Source organism: Microchirus variegatus (genome assembly GCF_963457635.1).
Source record: "Microchirus variegatus genome assembly, chromosome: 1".
NCBI classification, from domain to species: Eukaryota; Metazoa; Chordata; class Actinopteri; order Pleuronectiformes; family Soleidae; genus Microchirus; species Microchirus variegatus.
In genome coordinates, this window is record NC_139802.1 from 33,140,814 (window position 1) to 33,163,488 (window position 22,675).

Sequence of the window (22,675 nt, forward strand, 5' to 3'; positions counted from 1 at the left end):
TCATCTCTTTTTTTGACAATTAATTTAGTAATCGGTTAATAATTGATTAATCGAGTAATTGTTTCATATATAGTAGGCTACTTTTAATAGATGTGTATCTTATTTATTTCTTATTTTATTGCATTTGTGCTGCTTTGTCAGTTTGAATTCCTTCTAAAAGTACATCTAATTTGTCTTATTTTACCATACCTTATCTTACCTTATCTTATCTTCATGGTTTAAACTCCTGTTGTGATTCAGGTCGGTTACATTATGGACTTTACTTCTTACCGTGGGAAGCCTAAACCAAACCTGCGCGTGACAGGTGTATCAGCAGCTGACAATGGCCAATCAGGAAAGGAGATAGGTTGATGAGTGAGTTTAGAACCCCCCCAAAAAATCTCCAAATCTACTGGATGGCCACATTAATAGGTTGAATGAAGCGTCAGTCACACTAAAGAGGCGTGCGCAGAGCGCTCCCCCTCCTCCTCCTCCTCCTCGCTCCATCCCAAACACACGCGCACTCATACTCCCTCCCTCTCTCCTCCCCCCCAAGCCACCGGCGCTGTGGCAGAGAATGTGTGTGTGTGAGAAAGGAGTAAATGGCAGTGAGTGTCCGCGGTGGAAAGCGAACCTAAGCGCTGCTCCGGGAACCGATAAACAAACACAACAACAAACACCGCGCGGTGCGTAAAAAGCTCTCCAAGGCGCAGAAGAAGCCGAGAGGACTCCGACGTGTTTATTTCTTTTGTTATCATTATTTTTTATTTTTTATTTGTATGTGCGTGTGATTCAGAAGGATATCTTAATTGGACATGTGAGTTCTGGGAGTAAACAAGACAAGCAAGCCCCCCCTGCTTTTTTTTCCTCCTTCCTTTTCAAAGATGAAGTTCCCCGCGTACGTCTTCGCCACGCTGCTGTTGGTCGGATCGAGTGCGGCACAATCAGGTAAGTGTCGCTGCACTTTGGTTGAAGTCGGGGTGAAGTGACCCCCCCACACCCCCCTCTCCCTCCCCATTCCCCTCTCTGTGGTCTCCACATGCACGCGCTGTCAGATCAGTAGTGATTCCACACTCTGCAACTGTTTGCTGTGGAATGATCGTGGACAATTGTGGCTGTGGCGGCTGCGTCAAATGCTGCAAACTTGACAGAACTTCACATCCACAGCTGACAACCACCACCAGCAGCAGCAGCTGTGAAACTGTGACATTGAGCCGCTTGTAGGAGCGTGTCAGGCGCTGCGTAAAAACCTCTCCAAATACTCTTTATCTCCCATCTGACTCTGCTTTTACATGGAATCTCACCAGATTCACCAAAAAAAGTACTATCCAACATGTCTTTGTGAAATAATCCACTGAAATAAATCGATATCCCCACTGTTGCAGCCTAAATTTGAATGAATCCTCCACCGTTTTAATTTAATCCCCATAAGCGGACAATGATGGACCTATTTGCGCTAATTCATATGACTTGAGTCATTCTGTAGCAGCGGAACAATCTTTATTTCTCACTGTGTGTGTGTGTGTAAATAATTTAGATGTCGGGGGTGATACAGGCGGTGAGAAAACATCTCGCTCTCATCATTAGACCCCCTGGTGTCAACCCCTGGACGAAAATCACTTTAATGTCCTTGCAATATTTCTATAACAGCTTGTAAACTCACTTTCCAGTCCAAGTTAATGATATTTTTATTTATGAGCTGCACAGCGCTGTGTGTAGTTCTCCTTGTGGCTTCCCTGTAGGATATTTGTTGATATCCTATGCGTGTGACATTTCCCATCATCAAGCAGAAAGTCTTACTGGCTGTTTATTCAAGCACATAATTGTGCCAGGCTCTGGCTGTTGAGGAATTTGTGCTATTCTTATTTTTTTATTAATTGTTTTCAACTTTTACACTCAGTTTTTTGATCATTGATGTGCTTTTTGGAGTATCTGCACTCTCACTTTAGGCTGAGGATGCTAGAATCTTCTTATTGATGTAATGACGGTTTGCCAAAGGGGATTCAGCTACTGGTCAACTAACAAACAAACAAACAAACAAAAAACAAATAGGAAACGGCTGCACCATAAGGAAGTGGGGGAACACGGGAGGGGGTTTCTGCGGATTGATGTTCAGAGGGGAACCTGGCCGTCGTCCAACCACCTCGCAGGCACAAATGAGATTCCAGGATGCTTCTGTTTCCAACTTCAAGGACACAGGTCGAGATTTGGCTCCATCTCTTGGGGGGGGGGGCTTGTATCTAAGTTGGAACTGGAGGAGCACACATATTTACAGATAGCGGGAGTAAGTCCATAGATAAAGTCCACAATAAACTGGTTTCTTTATTCTTTATTGGTCCGACATTGATTGTGAAACTTGGACTGATTTGATAAGGTTGAATCGTGATAGCGTTTCCTGGCCTGAGCTTCCAGCCCAAACTATAGTAGTTGCTGATAATGGTACAATATTTATTTTATAATAGGGGCCTTTTTTTCTTCTTCTTCTTATATAATCACTGCATGTCTTTCTGTACAGCCTGTGCTTAGTGAAGCAGTTTGAATGGTATCTGACTTTACGCTTCTTCTTCTTCTCCTGAGATGCAGTGGTTTTGACCTGGTTCGGTGGTTATTTGAGTCAATGTTGCCGTTCTGTCGCCTGTTCCTTCTCCTCAGACCTCTGCTGCTCTCTTGATATTCCATCCGTTTTTGGATAATTCCTCTGTATAATCTAGAGATGCTCGGCTGTGTGTAAAACTCCCAGTAGATCATTTCAGCAGTCTGAAATCCTCGGATTCCAAAAAAAATCGCCTTCCCAGTTTGAACTTCAGCACCTCATATTGACCATATCTACATGTCTAAATGCTTTGACTTGCTGCCATGTGATTGGCTGATTTGCACTATATGTACAACTCATACTTGGTGTATAAACACGCTGCACTGGATGCAGCCGTTTATCCAGGAGTGGATGCATGCACAGACGGATAGGTGACAGGCAGGATGAATGGAGGAGAAAAGTGACACCCTCCTCGCTAAGTCGGCTCATTTATTCTCCATGCATACGCTCACATCCGAGATATTTGTGATGCTAATTCTGTCCAAGAATCTGAGCTATGCCTCCTGGGAAGTTGTAGACAGAGGTGATATTTGTGTGTGACCCTGGCTGCCGACTCTTTGGTCTCTCTCTTTTTTTGCTCCACTCACAGCCCACCTCTGTGCCGCAGCCGCAGAAACGCCACCTATCAGTCATTTGCGAGGCGACTGAATATCAGGCTGAAGCGAGTCAAGGCTGGAGATGTTCGCTGTCTGTCAGCTCTTGCCGCGAGACTAATGTCTGCAGCTCTCCTGCCAGCGAGCTGTGAACGCTAAACTGTGTGTGTGTAGGTGCGTTTGTGTGTGTGTTGTTGCACAGGGGTACAGTAAAAGCCTGAGCACACGTGTGTGTGTGTGTGCCAAGCATGGAAACGTTCACACCACCGTGAGCGACTTTGATTGATGTTCGGCTCCGTCCTCGCCGAAACGTTGGCAGTGTGAGGGGATCTAAATGTGTTTGTGCAGAGGCACTGCCCTTTGGCAAGTCGTTATTAATCTTCATTTTAGTTTGAAAATCACCCACCAACAAAACTGTTTCAGCACTTCAGGATCTTCTGCCCCTCTTTCATGTCTGGTTTAGCGGTTACTGCAACCAAGATCAATGTTGATTCTTGGCTTGTCAGGCAGGTTTGATCATGAAGCAGAACCCCATGCTTCTGGAACTGTGAGGCCATCACTTCATCTCCTCCAGAGTAAGATCTAATGGCAGGACCTATTGATCAAGCTGCTTTCAGTCCGTGGAATCTCCCGGGTTACGGTGGCAACTGACGATTATTGTCATCATTGACTCATGTGGCCATTATTTCCTTATTCCATCATTTTGACAAAACCTCACAAACATGATGACTCTATGAATTTATGCCCACCATCAGTTTAAAACCCAAAGTCCCATGTTTATTCAAGCCAGAGAGACATAAATAAATCCTCATTTTTGAAGCATTTGTGCAAAGGTTTTGTGTTCAGTGATTCATTGTGCTTGTTAACCCTTTAACCAATTCATGGTGAAAAACACAGCTTCTGGTGGACATCCTGGGGCCTTTATAAGTCATATTTTCAGGCTTTTTTGTCTTATGTGTTGTTGAGACAACGTTCTGATTCATTTTATGTCATTTTTTTATGCTGCAGTAGCGGTAATTGTGCAAATGTCACAAAATAGACTCTTTTCATTTTATTTTTGCTCGTAAAAACGAGCCAAGCGAACTTTGAACTTTGACACAATTTCCGAATTTCACTTTTTTTTTTTCAGATTTAAATGACTTTTTGCTCAGTTGTGTTTATATAGTTGGTGAAATTAAAGAAAATCTAGATTGTGCTGAAAAAAAACAACACATATAAGATATTCCTGCACATTCTTATATGTTTTAACATAGAAGTGTAAAAAGCAGCCGAAATGCTCTGTGTTCTAAGGGTTAACATTTCAAATTTGGGAGCATTGAAGTTTATGTTGAAGGTGATGCAAACAAGCGGAGATGTGTCGTCAGTATGTGGCGTATGTCCAGAAATATGGCATCGGATTTATTTCCTATTCCTGGAGGATTCCTTTGAACAACTGATTCCATGTCTCAGCTTTTGATTTGGGCCCAAACACAAGATCTCACTGTTAAACAAAGCTCATTCAAGTCATTTCATCGCTTAAACATTTTAATCGCAGTGTGTGTGACAAATGCTGCATTCCCACGTGTGTGTGTGTGTGTGTGTGTGTGTGTGTGTGTGTGTGTGTGTGTGTTTGGGTGACATTTACAGACGCGCTCTCCTGTGAAATGACCAGGGGAGAATAGGGGAGGGGGAGGAGAGGCAGCAGAAGAGAGGAAACCCACTGAATGCCAGTATGAAATTACTAAGCCTTCATCAGTTGGCACACACGCACAAATCTGGCCAGGGCACGGGCGGAAATGAGAATTTATTACAAGCTAATTAAGCCATTTCTGATAGCATCAGTCTCAATTGCGAACCCTTTATGTGACAGCATGAGCGATGAGGGGGTGGAGGTGGTGCTGGTGAAGGAATTCAATCTTGCACTAAATGAGTCAACATTGCTATCATCACTTGATATCTGCCAGGGTTTTTGCCCCGTGCCAGCAGGCCTCCGTTGGACATTAGTCAAAAAATATTCTCTGATGAGTTGACGTCGTCCAGTCCGTGCATTTACCCGGCATCTTGACAAAGCAAGGAGGATGTGGCGAGTGAAATATGGCGAGTGAAATATGGCTCGCACATAAGGCAAATAATTGCACTTGAGCGAGGGTGACATTGAGGTGTGGGCTGTTATTTGCTTCCTCTGTCATAGCCGGACAGTCTCCGGGGGCTCAAAGGGAAGCCTTTTACAAATGACTATGTGACGCGTGGGGGTGATGGAACGCTTTTCTAAGGCCTGAGACAGCAGTTACACCACCTCTCATGGTACTGAATCAGCACTAAGATTATTATCTGCACGGGACAAACAAAGAGGACACTGTTTCCTCTGGGGGTTGAAAGAAAAAAAACAAAAAACGTTTCGTCTCCTACTCCATTCCCAGGCATTCAACAATGATGCGGAGACGTCTTGAGGCAACATTTTTTTATTTATTTGTTTTCGCCGCACGCACACACCAGCTCTGTTCTTTGAGTTTACAAACAAACTGAATATTCACAGGCGGAATCACAACTGCACAGCATGGGAAGGAAAATGTCCAAGGCTTGTGAGAAGAACAGCAGCCCTTTCTTGGCCTCTGTTATTGTGGCAATTGTTGAATAAGGGACGCCTCGTTCAGTCACTGCAAAGAAGAGCAATATTTGAATAATAATATACTGTATATTGAGATGTAACTTTCCTCAATCACAATAAAAGCAAATGTTCAAAGTATGCAGTGCACAAACAAACTTTGAGGTAGAACACATGATATTACTTTGATATTACGTTTCCTCAGATGCAAGAAACATTGTTTTCTGTCCATAAAAGAAACCCCCGGGAAAAAAATTAATTCTTAATCATCTGATATTTATTTGAATATTTAACAATACAGACTGATTTATTGCGATAACCTTTTTTGGCAATATTTATAATGTGATAAACATTACATAAACAGTTTTAGCCTAGCGCTGGCTGTTGTCTGCTGCTAGCAACACTGAGCTGACTTCCTGTTTTCAGCAGCATAGTCTAACTATAATGTACCAACGAACCAAGTAAGCATTAAACATCAAGAAACCTGGGGCTTATTCGCCGATAATGCAAATATGTGTAATAATCTGTACATACTGCAAGACTACACTGCTAATGTGGCCAGTCTAGCTAGCTAAATTAGCCTTACGACAGTTAGCCAGTGTTTTGTGAACAACAACCTGAAACACACACAAAAAATTATTTTAATAGTGTATATGACTGTGTGGTGCTTTCGTTCTGCTTTTTAGTAACAAACACAAACACAGCAGAGTTACAAACAATACTGACACCTATTGGTATTATTAAAGGTGCATTATGTAATAAATATAAAGCAACTGGCCATAAAATCCTCCTAATATGTCAGAGACTCAGGAATAATGTTCATATAACATACTGAACAACAGTACAGCCAAAATATTTGCATTAAAAAAAATATTTTGCAGACTGCAAATCATGTTTTTGTTTTGAAATCATAATTGGCATGTGGCGCCAACTTCCACCGTCTACCAATCATTGCAGTCACTAGAGTCTCAGCTGCCGAGCAATAACAGGTTGCCAGTTACGTTAGAAAACGAAACCTAAAAGACCTCTGTATTTTGAATTTGAATGTAGTAACCGTTTTTGGCCACATTCTTACATATGGCACCTTTAAGTACTGTCCTCCGGGTTACTAAGGGGGACCGATGTGTGAGTTTGTCAGTATTTTCAAGCACTTTAAATGATTTTTAAATGATGTTATTACAGCAGTAAATATTGCGGGACTCAAATCACAAAATAAACTAAAATGGAACCAACTTTTAATAATTCTGAGCACAACCGAAAAAGGTTCAGGGTGCCACATCCCTGTCATCCCCGGAGCTTCTTGCTCCCTGGCGCTGTGTTTGGCAGACTTTTGAGCCCCCATGCCATTTATTTTTTCAGCCTAATGATGAGCAGGGTTGGCTCTCAGTTGTGCCGCGGCGTCCGGTGCCAGCTCCGAGTGTTCGTTGGATTGGCCAGTTGGGCCTGGCACAGATGTCTCCTTTCAGGAGGACTGAGCTCTTGCTCGCACACACACAGGAAACACAATGATGCATCCCGACCGTGCGTGCACAGGCATTTACTGTGAACACTGCACATCATTTGAAGCAGCTATTCTGGTCGTGACGCTGCATTGACTTTCAGTCATTTAACCTTATCCCTGACCTTTACTGTAACCACTTAGTACCTAACCCTAACATTAACCAAACCTTTAAACCTCAGCAATGAGGTTCAACTCTCTCTCTTTCTCTCTCATACACACCGTTTGACCCAGGGAAACAAAGGACAGGAAAGATGGAGGACTAACCCCCCCACACATACCCCCCACCCCGCCTCTTCTGTTTCTTCTAGACCACTGGAGGGTTTGTTCAGGCTGCCACTTGTAATTCCACTCAGAGACAAATGCCTCCATCCTGCGTCAGAGTGGCTTCCTCCACACACACACACACACACACACACACACACACACACACACACACACACACACACACACACACACACACACACACACACACACACACACACACACACACACACACACACACACACAGAGTGATCCTGCCCAGCAGTGACACCACTTCAGAGTTTCTCTTCTTACTTAAGAAGCTTTCTTTTCTCCTTTTTTTTATTTTGACATTTGTTTTATTAGCTCTTTTCCTCCTCTCCTACACTTCTGCCTTATCTCTGCTTCTCCCCTTGCCACACACACACACACACACACACACACACACACACACACACACACACACACACACACACACACACACACACACACACACACACTCCCCGTGTCTTCATCCATTAACATCTCTCATTGTGTATCTGTTTTATTTCCCTGCCCCTGCTTTTCTTTCCTCTTTACTCAGCTTTTTATTCCCTCCCACTTGTCCTTCGCTCTCCCTCTACCTTCCTTCCTTCCTCTTTCATTAGCCGTGTGTACAAGGCTGCATGTTATGGACGGAGAATGATGGGGGGGTGGTAGAGAGCCCCCCCCCCCCCCGTGTCTTTAATTACAACAACCAATTTATTTCAGGGACAACATGTTGTTGACCACTCCAACTGTCGTTAACATGCTTACACGCGTGTATCTGTCACTATGGGCATGTACAGGGGGTTTCACCAAGTTTAAATCAAAGATGCTGACACATGCATCTTAGCTTGAAGATGATTATCACTTACCGTACATTAGATTGGCAGCTATCAGAACTCTTCATGTATGATGAAATAAATGCTCAAATAAATGAGGGTAACTTTTTTGCACCGTATTAAATATTATTATATTGGTTCAGTGAAGTTGTTAAAGGTGCATTATGTAATAAATCTAAATCAACTGGCCATAAAATCCTCCTAACATGTCACAGAGACTCAGGAATAATGTTCATATAACAAACTGAACTCACCAACAACAACAGTACAGCCAAAATATTTGCATTAACAAAAATATTTTGCATGTTTATGTTTTGAAATCATGTTTTGGCATGTGGCGCCACCTACTGCCGTCTACCAAGCATTGCAGTCAATAGAGTCTCAGCTGCCGAGCAACCACGGGAGTGAAATATTTTTGCTTTTTATATAATTCCCGTAGGGATTAACTACATTATCTAATGGTGATATGCCTAGTATGTATATATTTATATGGGGGCCCATGTAGGCCATAATTCCTTTTTTCAAATTTTACCTCTCACGTGCACTATTTTGCCTCTCACATTCACTATGTTTGGCTCTCACATACACTATTTTTGGCTCTCACATACACAATTTTACCTCTCACATACACAATTATTGAATTATGGCCTATGCGGCGCCTCATATATTTACACATATCATTTTGGATGTTTTATTTGTACATGTTTTGGCATTAGAGTCACATTGGCAGTGCTGTGCTCAGGCCCCATGCCACTGCAGGAGGTAGAGGAGTATTCAACTCCCTTTGATTGGCAGCTCTTCTTTTAGCTTATGCAGGATCAAGCGCCACTGACTCCATCTTTACGAGTCTTCTGTGTCCCAGAATCACAGTGTGGAGTTTGTTGTGCTCTGTTCCCTTGATAAAGACGTGTATTTTAATGGGAGTCTTTGAAAGGAGAGATGACGACTGGTGTCTAATCCTCTTCTCTTCCTCGCTTGTGTTCATCCTGCAGGTTAACCACGACCTGTCAGTGTGTCTACCTCTCCCTCTCTCACACGGAACTCTTCTGCATCACATTTGCATTTTTTGTCATAAAAAAAAAAATCCACGTTATGAATGTTTTAATGAGTTTACTCTCTCGCTCTGTGTGTGTGGGTGCAGTCACCGCCTGGTGCATTGTGTGTATGTGTGCGAGCTAATCCCCGTTAAGATATTCACAGCAGCTAATCTGTTTAATTACACTACAAATTAAGGATATTTACTGTTCCAAGACTTTCATGCAACACCAGCCTTAATCAGAGCCTTAATCTGTCTGGCACTGTGTGTGTGTGTGTGTGTGTGTGTGACATTGATACTCTCTGCTCAGCCATGTGTGCCTCAGTGTCTATCAAGCTCCCCCCCCTTTAATTCTTTCCCTGAATATTTGCCCGCAACACGAAAAGAGAGAAAAAAAAACAAGAGATTATTGTTGTCCTTTTCTCTCTCTCTCTCTCCAGTTGTCATGACGGAGAAAGACATCATTTGCGAGGATTAAAATGTAATATCAGTCACATGTTGCAACAACAGTGTTTAAAAACAATCGAGCTTGCGGGATCCGCCGGAGCATCGTGTTCCTCGCCTCGGAGTCATGTTCACAGCTAATTCTACAAGATTAAAACTGTGTTCCAAACACGGGGGAAACCTGCTGTGTGTTTTGTTTGTTGAGGGCAGAGCAACGAAAAGAGTCGACTACGTTGCCAAGTGTGATTGTCGATGTGGCCGTGCATATGTAGTTTGTGATTATGTTCTTGACACTTGTCGGTTCCTGTGGGAGTTTTTCTGTTTGTTTGTTTTATTGTGACTGCGAAAGACTGTTATTTGCTCAAATAATTACGTTAATAACAGTAAAAAATACAGCACATTTCTCATATTTTCCCCTTTTTTCTTCTACTCTATTATGGACCGAGAAGGGAGAGCATAATTAAACCTATGCAAAACACATCCATCACTAGAAATGTATAGATTAGTAGCAGTATGTGTCTGCTTGTTTTAGTTTGGTACTTTCAAATGAATCTAAATTACCTTGAGATATGGAATAAAGTTAGATTTTTTTTTTAAATATAGGTTGGCTTCTTGCTACCAGTACTAGTCCATGGCATGTTTGACTGCACTTTGTAGCTTTGTCCCATTTAAAGGGGGCATATTATACCCTATTTTTTCAAGTTAACCTAGTTCCCTGGTGTCCTAATGAACATGTCTGTGACATGCTTTGGTCAAAATACCATAAGGATGAAGCTCCACAGCAGTTCAATCACTCTGCCAAAACAGCCCTGTTCAGATAGCTTGGTTTAGTAGTATTTCCTTGGATCCACCTTAAAGGTCCACCTTAAAAAAAAGTAAAACAAAACTTGTGTTTGTGATCATTTGCAGGCTCTAGCAGGCACATTGCCGTCATATGTAACATGTATCCACTGGACAGATAAATCCTCTGAGGCTGGAAGTTTGTGTAGAACTCTGTGCTGCACTGTCGAGCCAAGAATAGAACTTAGCTTAGAATTTATGATGTTGCGGAAGTCAACATTGCATGTTTCATCTCCTGTACTTAGACTGAGGAGGACCACAAAAACATGAGTGAGTCATCTTTTTGGCTGCAGGTGTTTAAATGTAAGTATTAATATACAAGTCTTTTAGATGATAAACGTTCAGTGAGTGGGAAGCCCGTCGCTGCAACTTGGCCCTGGTATGTCCTCATGGTTGAGGTGCTGGAACAAAAGCATCCAATTGTTCCTCCTGTCCTTTACGGCCTCCATCCCTGAGGACAGAGCAAGGCCAAGTTCAGCAGTGGGTGAACGGGAGGAAGAGGAGGATGATGACGACGACAAGGGACCAGCATGGACTGGAACCTCAAGGAAAAGGATAACTGTAAACTGCACAACTTTTTACATTATTACAATCTACACAACAGAGTTTGGACGTAGGGGGGACAGGAACCAAAGTTCATTCAATGGATGTATATCGGGCAACATGTCAGTCCGCATATTGATATAGCTCCACCATCTCTCTGGATCTGTGGGGATCCGGGTAAAATACTCTCCCGTTACCCTCTCTACTTTTGTTTTGGCGTCCCGGGGCTCAACATCTATCCACTATCTTGACTTTTATGATGAAAACAGCTGGCGAAGAGATGAGGTTTTCTGACATATTGCCTGATTTCTGTGCTGTCTGTGTATGTCTTTTTGGTTGTTTTTCGGTGAAAATTCAACTTCATTCTCGAGTGGAATTTTTCCTTTTATTAGATGAACATATTATCTTCAAAAACAATATTATTATATTATATTTCACTAAATTCTTCCACACATTACCTTTGCAGTGCTGTGTAGCCAAATGGTTAGCATCCATTCATCCATATGAGGACATGTGGTCAGAGTAGCTTGGTGTGAGTCGTTCAGCCTGAGGATAAATGCCAGACAGAAGTTAAATTCAATTATATGTACAAAACAATTGTGTACACTTGAGTTGCATTTGTTTTGAACCCATGCATATTAGATTGTTTGTGTGTGTCCAGATGGGGCACGTTGCCCTTCTTTTAAATGGCCCTCTCCTGCGATGGTGACCTGTAATAAATGAGTGGGCACGGGAAAGTGGCAGCCATGACAGCTGACTAGGGAGGGAGGGAATAGAGGGAAGGAGCGATGGGTAGGGATAGAAAAGGCAGGTAGAAGTGTGTGTGTGTGTGTGTGGGTGTGGAAGACAAAGCCCAGACAAAGTGGATGTAAAAGAGATGGAAAGTCTCTAAGGATAGATAAGGGCTGAGCATGAGAGGAGGACAATGAAGAGAGAGAGAAAGGCGATAGTGAGGGATTGTGGGTCATTCAGTGGGGAACAATACCTCGATCAGAGGTGGGGACTCTGTTTCTGGCGACACTTGTTCTTCTTATCATCCTTACACACCCCCACCCCCACCCCTCCCGTCTTTTCTCTTTGTTTTCCTGAAGTCACCTTGCAGTCCAGCAGGAAGGCGGTGGCTCCGGCTCCTTCAGCTGGTTTTAAAGGTGCATAAAACTCACGGAGGAGAAAGAAGAAAGGAGGTCAGTCGCCTTCTCGCAGGATGACGGATGAGAGAGCTTTGGAGAGAATCATTTGTTTGTGTTTTTTCCTGCTTGTGTCCATTTGTTCACTTGTCCACACCCTGAGAGACAAAAATCAGACATTCGTCTCGTGTCGCACCTTCGCTGCTCGCTCCTAGTATCGCTCTTGGCAAGGTGAAAGTGAGCCGATGGTGGGTCATTTGCAAGAGAGGGAGCGTGCAACAAAGATAGAGCAGGAGGAAGCAAAAGAAGTGGTCTAATTTCAGCTGTGTGTGTGTGTGTGTGTCCAGCAGAGGTTAAGGTGTAGTGAGGGCGACAGCGTGTTGTCTCTGAGGAGTAGAGCTATCACCGCCACTGAACGGTCCAATTAATCAACCTGCGCCACACAGGCACTCGCTGTGTGTGGTTTGTAATTGTGCGTTTGTCAAGTGTCTATTGTGTGACTGGGAAGTGTGTCAAGATCTATATTTGCAACTGCAGGGTGCACCATCTCTCTCTCTTTCACACATACTTGTGTGTGTCTTAGCGCTGAGGACAAACCGCACAATTAATCAGCTTGAGAAGCTTGACCTATACATTAAATTGTGTCCGTTTAGAAAAAATCAATCACGGTATCCCAAAATAGTTCAGCCCCATTGTGTGCATTGTCAGATCAGGATATATTCAGGCTTTTTCAGGACAAATGAGGCAGGAAGTTGAATTGAATTGAAAATGTTGTCACATCTTCGCAAAAAAAAAGAACTTTGTAAAGTAAATAAAAGTGAAAATTGGCAAATTCTGGATTTGAATCAGGTTTTAAGTGCAAACACCGACAGGAAGGCGGCCGAATATCAAGTGACGCGTTATCAAAGTTGAACAAAAGTTGTTTACTTTCCCATAAAAATGCTTAAAACACTACAAAACCCCTCAGTGTTCCCTTCAACTCCAGGTTCATTTTAAAGCCAGTAAATTCTACAGCGGCTGCATGGACTCATGTGTTTTTCTGCAGATAAGCACTGAGGAAAAAAAAAACTGAAAGCACACAGTGAGGAGGCGAGGAGAGGAGACGAGTATGAAAGACAGACAGAGAGACATTTCGATGAATACACGGGCAAAGGGATGCTGAAAATGCACGTGGTCTCATCGTCCGGGCGTTTTCAGACATCACTTCACACTGTCACGCTGCTGCCCTTCCGTGAACCCGTGTTCTGCTTGAAAAATGAAATTCTCAAAAGGCTTTCACTCCGCTGAAATCATGTCTCAACCGCGGGGCAGTGGGGCATACAAACAGGTTCACTCACAAAACGCAGTGTTGTGGTCCGTCATAGCTTTTTGTGCCGGGTTATTGAGAGCTTTTAGAGGTTTTTTTCCGGTTGAGGAAACCACTGTAAATCCAATTAGGTAAAAAAGACGGCAGAGAAAAAGAGTCAGGCATAGAGAGCTGTGTGTCAAATGCTGTCCCTCTGGCTCAAATGTAATACTCTTTTCCTTTTAAAAGGGCCTTTAAGGTGTTTAACCATAGTTACTGATGAAAAACTGCAGAAAATGTTTTGTTGATGGTATTGGTTTTTACTGGAAATACTTGGTACTCGGTGGTTGAATAAGAGGCAAAATGGCTCTAACGCTTTTTTTGTAATTCAAGGTTTGTAATAAATCTTATTTTTGATGAGCCAAAGGTATGCACAACGTTGTATTAAGGGGGGTAATATTTCGAGAAAAAGTCGCAGATTCATGAGATTAAAAGTGGCAAATATACGAGAAAATAAAGTCACAGATTTATGAGATTAAAAGTGGAAAATCTACGTGAAAAAAGTTGCAGATTTATGAGATTAAAAGTAGCAAATCTACGAGAAAAAGTCTTATTCCCGTCAACATTCATATTTTTGTTGTTCAGTGAAAGAATGAAGTGTTCCTAAAGTTCTACATACAAAAAAATCTGTCAAACCACATTTAATTTTTTAATTAAATTTTTTTATTAATTAAATTGTTGAATTGCAACTTCTACTTATGAAAAAAACCCACATGTTTATATTTATGTTGGTATATGACTCAGTTTCTTTCATTTATCCAAAACTTCCAGTTAATTCGCATGGAACATTTCCAATTTGGAATATTTTCAAATTCCCAAATTCCATGTTTCTGGAAAATTTCTACCCCTTTGCAACCCTAGATTTGTAAAAAATCTAGTTATACTTATACTGCTATATGGAGACAGTATGAAGCAGTAGTGATTTATCATACATTGGCTCAAACATTGGAGTTTCATTCTAACAAAGATACATTTTCAACAGATGAAACGCAAAAAGGCAAACAAAGTCGCTGTGATTCCTGGAGCTCAGTGCACCAGCTTCTATCCAAGCTATACTTCACTCAAGGTAAATGTCATGGAGTCTGTGAGTGTGAGGCTGCAGCTAAAACACCTTTTTCTTTCCCTCTCTCCTTTTTAAGTGAAGATAAGATGAGCAACAGAGTTGTTGTCATGCCAGACTGAGAATATAATGCACACACACACACACACACACACTGTCAGCGAGCAGGGAGTAGAAAACTGTACTGACATGAAATAACAGGAAGATTTGCAGATTGTAAGAAACACTTTCATTTCACCATTTCCCTCCTTACTGAGAGTTTTCATTTCCTTTTTAAGGGAGGTAATATCTACCTGCAGGACATGTGACGCGAGCACACGCAGAGGAACTTAGGGAGGGGGAGACGTAGCGATGATGTGGATAAGAGGCAGGAGGAGACGGAGAAAGGGAACATGACGTGTGTTCGTCCAGTGTAAATGAACATTAGAAGGCAAAAGTGGGCAGAAGATGGGGGTGAATAAGCAGAGGTGAGAGGAAAGGAAACAGTTGTCGGCCTTTGGGCTGCACAGACCGACCGAGGAGGAAGTGTGGCTATTTGCCTTTTCTTCCTCTTCCACCATCTGCCCCTGCGATTCTTTCATTTACTTAATTGGAGCGCTGCGTCTGAAAACGTGTGTGTGCATGATGTGTGTGTAGGTATGCTCGTGTGTGTGTGTGTTTGTGCCTCAGGCAGGTTTGTATATGTGTGTGTCGTGTGTTCAGAGGGCTAACCCAAGGCAGGAAAGAGCAGGTGATTTCAGCAGCTGCTGCGATAAACAAAATCTGTCCAAGTGGTTAAAAAAAAAAAAAAAAAAGGAGCAGTGACCTGTATTGTGGATTGAACGTCCAATTACAGCTTTTCCCCCTTCTCATCCCTTCTTCTAAGCTTTTATTATTACTTATCCTGAGCTTCTCTGTAATCTTAACCTCGCCGCTTACTTAAAGGCCCAGTGTGTGACATTTAGCGTGTATCAGCAGAAATGTGTGTACAAGTGTGTGTGTAATTGCTTGGAAAAACAAACAATGTTTGGTTTTCATATCCTTTTAAATAATACATGTATGTGTATTGTAGACATAGATCTTGCTTTACAGAGGGCGCCATCGTGTACCGACATTTTTATAATCGATTAATCTGTCGGAAATGCTAGAAAATGTTGGTCAAACATGGAAAGGAGGACGTTCTTGAATGTCTTGTTTTGTCCACAAACCAAAATGATCCACTTTTTTTTAATGATTTCTTTGTTATGTGGAGCAAAGAAACCAGAAAATATTCACATTTAAGAAGCTAAAACAATCAGAAATCTTGTTTTAATCATGGAAAAATCATCAAAATAGCTGACGATCAATTTAGTAATCTATTAATTGCTAGCCTTAGTAGCCTGAGCAGGGTTTACGTTAGCCGGTATATTGTGAAACAGTTTTTTAGGAATTATGGGGGACATCGCCACTATAATTCCCGTGTCCTGCCACACGCCTATTCTTTATTAACGACCACATTGACCGTCACAAATATATTCTCTCGTCAACTGAGTGCAAAGGACGTCATGAAAACGACGTATTGGACCTTTAAATGACTTTTTTATACGCACACTTGTCTTGAGCTACTTCTGCACTCTGTGACAGCAAAGCTATTTTGACATCGCTTCATGTATTCTCCATCGCGACCCGAGCTGAATGAATTTCCACCTAATAGCCTTTTGAGGTGCATTTAGGCAAGGTGACCCCCCCTCCCCCCCGTTAATGAACAAAAATATACACAATTACACTAATAAAGGAGAACAATGACAATAAAGCTATAGGAAATGAGAGATAGAGGACACAGAGTGGATGGTATTTGATATTTAATCAAAGGCCAGTGTCTGCTTGATAACATGGCAAAGCTAAGCTAAGTTATATCTTACCTCACACAGTTAGAGGTGGCTCTTTCCAATATATGTACAGATTGTTTCTCAGTCACAGTTGCAAGTCACCTGTTGACATGCTTTTGACCACACTTAACAATGTTTTCCTGTGGAGAAATGTAATTTCATAGCTCACATGATCACTCCAGAACTGTAGTGCATTCCCTAATGATATAGGATTATTGACCTCCGCCAAGGAGGTTTTTGTTTGTTTGTCTGTCTGTTAGCAACATAACTCGAAAAGTTGTGGAGGGATTTGGATGAAATTCTCAGGAAATGTTCACAATGGGACCAGGAACAAGTGATTAAATTTAAACGCTAACACAATTTTGATCGCTATTTTGTGGGGGGGCTGAGCTGGCTTGGCGGAGGTCTGCGCTCTCCGAGTGCTTTTCTAGTTTTCCAAAATTCGATTCAGTGATTTTCACCTGCTTCAGCATCGATCGTGACTGCCGGCAGCATGTGTGAACAGGGTTATTTTTAGAAGAGAAAGAAGAAAAGTTTTCAAAAATCAACACTCCATGAGTGCCATATGGAAAATAAAAAAAAGTGACACCATCCCTGGTCGTCGCATGTGCTGCAGCCTGAGATTTGAGATCCTAATCAAGATTTAAGCGCTTGTTTCGAGGAGTGACGTGTGTCTAACGGGAGTGGCAGTGCAGACACGCTTGGACTGGCATGAGATGGACAGACTGTAAGCTGTCACTCACTCCTCTCTTCCCTCCTTTCCTTATGTTTTCTGAATCCTGTCTTTTGGCAGATATCAGCTCCTGCATCTCTCCATCTAATTTTCTCTCCCTGGGAGGTTTTGACTGGCATGAGAAGGGGGAAAAAAGAGAGAGAGAAGGGAAAAGTCAGCAAATGCTGAAAGCTGACGCAGAGTTCTGAGTCCGTTGTTGGTGCTCTGTTGCCGTTTTGCACCGCGGCACTTCTGCGGCCGAGGAGTCTTTGTTGTGCGACATCAAAAATTATAAGGGAAACCGGGTTTATGCTCCGAACAAGTTCACCTTTCAGCTGGCAGAAAACTTCGACCGCTCACATGCAACATTATGAGGGTGTTCATTTTCTGCCACACAATCAAACTTAATGAGAATTTATCACCTCAAAAGAGCCACCTCGGTTTGTTTACCTCCACTTTTTCCCCGCAGCTTTATGTTCCTGCTAAAAGAAGCAAAAGAAAAGTACTAAAAAAAGTCAGTTCTCTATCTGGAACAATGTGCTCTCGCCATGCTGCGAATAAATCTACTGTAGTTAAAAAGCAGGAGAAAGGTAAGCACTAATGAAGCTTTGTAGGGAAGCAAGGAGCCGGTTTTATCAGTGGGAGGGCCGCGGTAATCGACTATAAAGGGGGTGGGGGGTGGTTATCAAGACGGCTTTTGGAGATTCGCACAGTGAACCTGCAGCAAGTGTGTGTGTGTTTGAGAGAGAATGAGATTATAGAACACAGTAAAAGTGTAAGATAACCACCACATGTGAGAGTAAAAGCGGAGTAATTCATTATTTTTTGGCATATGGTGTTTGATCACAGAAATTCAGACTTGTGTCGACGAAATCAAAGTCATTTTTTCTCTCTCTCTCTCTCCCAAAATGGCAACATCGTTTTAACAGTTCTCCCTGGAGTGTAAAAAAAAAACCAACCAGACTTTTTATGCACTTCTTTATCTGGTGCCGTGGAACAGTGTGGCTGATTAATGAGCCAGACGTTTGTTTTTAATAGTGAGAAAACAGCGTAAGATAAAACTCATAAAAGGAATACTCTGGTTTGAGTCAATCCAACAGAAAACACATCAACACATCCACAAAGAAACGTTAATGGTTTTACTATTGATTTTGTCTAGCACCTAATTTGTAATTTGAGTAGTTGTTTGGTCTGTAACAGCGGGTTCTCAAACTCTTCATACCACGTACGACATGAGGAAATATTGATCTCTTAAAATACCGCCATTATCGGCCAACGTTAAAGGTGCATTATGTAATAAATCTAAAGCAACTGGCCATAAAATCCTCGCCAACAGCAACAGTACATCCAAAATATTTGCATTAAAAAAAAATACTTTGCAGACTGCAAATTATGTTTATGTTTTGAAATCATGTTTTGGCAAGTGGCGCCACCTGCCGCCTTTTACCAGTCTTTGCAGTCAGTAGAGTCTCAGCTGCCTTGCAACTACGGGTTGCCAGTTACGTCAGAAAACAAAACCTAAAAGACCTCTGTATTTTGAATTTGAATGTAGTAACTGTTTTTGGCCACATTCTTACATATGGCGCCTTTAAAATACAGTGTTGTAAATGTCTTTGCTCAATATAACAAAGACATTTTTGGTTCGTCGACAAAAACACACGTTTTCTGACATTTTATGGACCAAATATACTCGAGAAAACAATCGTTAGCTGCAGCTCTGAAGCCAAGTAATGACATCTACGGTGGCCCTCGCAGATCAGAAAGGATAAATGGATGTTGCGGAAAACCGAACAGTTCTTATATTCTACAAACATATTTATGGTTATAGTATAATCAATGCAAATGAACCCTGCTTAGTGTTACATAGTGGTCCTTGCCACATGAGCCTACTTGCCGGCGTGTCCTTGGGCAAGACGCTTAACCCCGCGCTGCTCCTGTCGGCTATATATACATATATGTATATGTATTTATGCATATAGATAGATACAGACCATTAACATATAACGTATGCAAACACGACGAAACAAATGGCAACAAAATAGCATAGATATAATCGTCATCGACTGCACGTTTGCGTGAGTGAGAGTGCACACCAACATTAAACTATACGGACAAATAAAACACACCGCTCATTTGTCTGCGCGTGCCTGTATAATTAGCATCTGTGCTTTTTTTTAATGTCACGTTATTACTTTTATCAGCACACCTGTCTTTTCTGTGCCGGTTTTTTTTCCCTCTTCTTCTTCTTCTGTCTTTTGGAGGCCTCTTTAAATGCCAGCCAGCAACTGGCTTAGTGGGTAGTTAGGTGTGTGTGTGTGTTTGTGTGTGTGTGTGTGAGTGATACACAGATGCACACTTTCAGCATGGGAAAAAAAACATTCTGTTGGGAAAACAGTGTTGCTAATTAGTGGAATTAGCCGCAGATCAAATGGTTCAATTAAAAAAAAAAGTGGTGAGACAGCGAGCCTCATTTGAATCGTGACATATGTTCAGTGTGGACGAGGCAGACGGACGGACGGACGGAAAGAGGGAGGGAGGGAGGCTGCTACATGGCGTGAAACACACATTATGTCTCATTGTAGCATTGGGTAAAGGGGTGGTTAAACGCCAATGTCATGTGTACATCATCTCTTTTTAATACACTACCAGTCAAAAGTTTGGTCACTTATATGTCCTTATTTTCCAATGATTATAACATTAAATGAATCAGAAATACACTCTGTACATTGTTAATGTGGTAAACGACTGTTCTAGCTGCAAACGTCTGGTTTTTAATGGAATATGTACATAGGTGTATAGAGGCCCATTTCCAGTGTTCTAATGGTACATTGTGTTTGCTAATCGCGCTAGAAGGCTATTGGATGATTAGAAAACCCTTGAAAACCCTTGTGCAATTATTATTTGGAATAGAAATCATTATTTCCAATCTTGTCAATGTCTTAACTATATTTCCTATTCATTTTGATGAATAAAAGTGACTTTTAATGGAAAACACAACAAAAAGTGTATAGGTGACCCCAAACATTTGACCGGTAGTGTCTGTAATGTTCATTTTAGGTTAATGTTCTTGAGTGTAGATTTTTAGAGTTCTTTGGTTGACAGCCTGTCTTCTCCAATAAGGTTACAGTTAGCCACCAGAGGGCGACTCTGCTGGTTGCAAAAAGAACAAAAAGCTAGCTTAATCGCAAGCTTAATTGCTTGCTTTGTATTTTTCGACGAGCGACGCGGAGCATATAGCGTTCACACCGTTCCGTCCGTCCGTCATTCCGTACGGACTAAGATGAATACCTTCCTGTGCGCGTACGTCCTTCACATTTTGCAGGATTGTTTAGTGGGTGAATATCTCCAGGTGTTTTTTTCTTTTTATGAATTTTTCTTGAATTTTTACGCGTTTTTTTAGCGGGGAAATGTGAGAAATGTGTAAACGGCACTTTACGAGCTTCTCAACACGATAACTTGACAAATATTCGACATATTGATGTCAAACTGGCACTGTTTATGCCTCTTACAAGTATCTTGAACAAGTTTGAAGATGGGTGACCTTGACCTACTTTTCAAGGTCACAGCTGCACTTGAAACTTCAAAAATAGCCAAAACCAGCACTTTTCAAGCTTGTCAACGCGATAACTTGACAAATATTTATTGTATTGCTGCCAAACTGGCACTGTGGATGCCTCTTACAAGTATCTTGAACAAGTTCGAAGATCGGTGACCTTTACTTACTTTCCAAGGTCACCGCTGCACACCACATGTCCAAAGTGGCCTTCATTGCCTATGCAAATTTTGCTTTAAAATTGGTATAAAAATGTGGGCGCATGGACTCGGCAAACGTCTACAAACCAAAATGATTCAGTTTAAAAAAAAATATTCACATTTAAGAAGCTGAAACTAAAAGTCTTGTTTTAAACATGAATAAAGCTTGATAAGTCAATGAATTGTTTCAGCTCTACACTCTTAGAAATAAGGGTTCCAAAAGGGTCCTTCTACAAGGGCTGAGGTTCTACCTGGAACCATTTGCTTCTGGTTTTTCAAGGGTTCTTGGTAACACTAATGGTTCCAGTAAGAACCATTTTGATCCAGAGAGCCCTTTAAAACCCCTTTCCTGAATAAAGGATTTTAAAAGGGTTCTTGTTGGAACCCTCGAAAAGGGTTCCAGGTTCTACCTGGAGCCAAAAAGGGTTCTCCTATGAGGACAAGCCGAAGAACCTTATATGGTTCTACGTAGTACTTTTATTTCTAAGAGTGTAGGTATCACCCCACAGGTCTGGCGTCTGGTTGCAGGTGACAACTGCTATGGTGCCGTAGTCCACTTTTTATGGTCACCACACGCAGTGAAGGGATTTTTATCAGGGATTACTGAGAGATTTGTGTAATAATACGTCGAACTGGCCCTTTAAGTGGGTGTTCGGGGAAAAACACGTTTGTGTATGCAAACACTTGGCGTGAACCAGGAGATGAGCAATTGCATTAATTGGCTCAAAGACTCCCAAACGTACACACGCGTTTAACACAAGTCGTCAATTGAAACATGGTCATTAATTTGCCCTGCAAGGACACATATGTGCAAACACACACACACACACATCAGCTAATTACATGCTTGGCGTTAATTTACACACAAACACACACACACACACACACACACACACACACACACACACTCTTGACTTGCCATGCTGCTGTCCACACAGTGTGCGTCACTGCCCTTTTAGTTCCAGGCTTAATTAAGAGTATAATTAAGTGTGTGCTGTTATAGTTTTGCTCAGTGGTGTGTGTGTGTGGTTGTGTGTGTGTTTGTGCGGACATTGTGCTCACTGCCACAGCTTGGACCAACGCAGCCAATTCAGCGCGCTGCTAATTTACCATTTAAATACCACATGTTTGACTCCTAATTAAAAACAGCGCTGCCGACACCAGCCGCACACGCATTATTGTTTTTCCTCGGCTTCCGTGTTTCTGTTTATTTCTGCTCGAGTCGAAATGTCACACCATATAAAAATGTCTTTTCCTGCTTTACTGTATATGTTTCTTTTATTTCCATTTTCCGCCTCTGGCTAACACCACCCTTATATCTCCCCCCTGTCACCTATTTATCAGCTATGTAAGTGTGTGTTTTTAGGCAGGTGTGTGTGCATTGTTAGAGACCACATGGTGAAAGTACAATAACGTTTTAGGCAACTTTACCTTCTGGATTTGATGATCAAAAAGCCGATTTATGCCTTTTAAGACGGTTGCTGTGCTCTAACGTGCAGAAAGGAAAGCAGAAATAAAAGAGGAAGTGTTCTGTTGATTGTTTTATGATTATTTTCACAACTTGTTTGCTCCTTAAATTGAAGAAAAATCACGGGAAAGATGATGTTCTCAAATG

At 41.9% G+C, this 22,675-nt stretch overlaps 1 protein-coding gene across 1 annotated transcript in view; it reads left to right on the plus strand.

The window, feature by feature from the left end:
• Positions 1-639: 639 nt before the first annotated feature.
• The window catches only part of LOC310944722 (receptor tyrosine-protein kinase erbB-4-like), a 277,925-nt gene continuing 255,889 nt past the window's right edge, over positions 640-22,675 (plus strand). Inside the window, exon 1 of the mRNA XM_083910530.1 lies at positions 640-927. Within this exon, the coding sequence (XP_083766656.1) occupies positions 864-927 (64 nt within the window). The 5' untranslated portion in view covers positions 640-863. The remainder of the gene's footprint in view (positions 928-22,675) is intronic.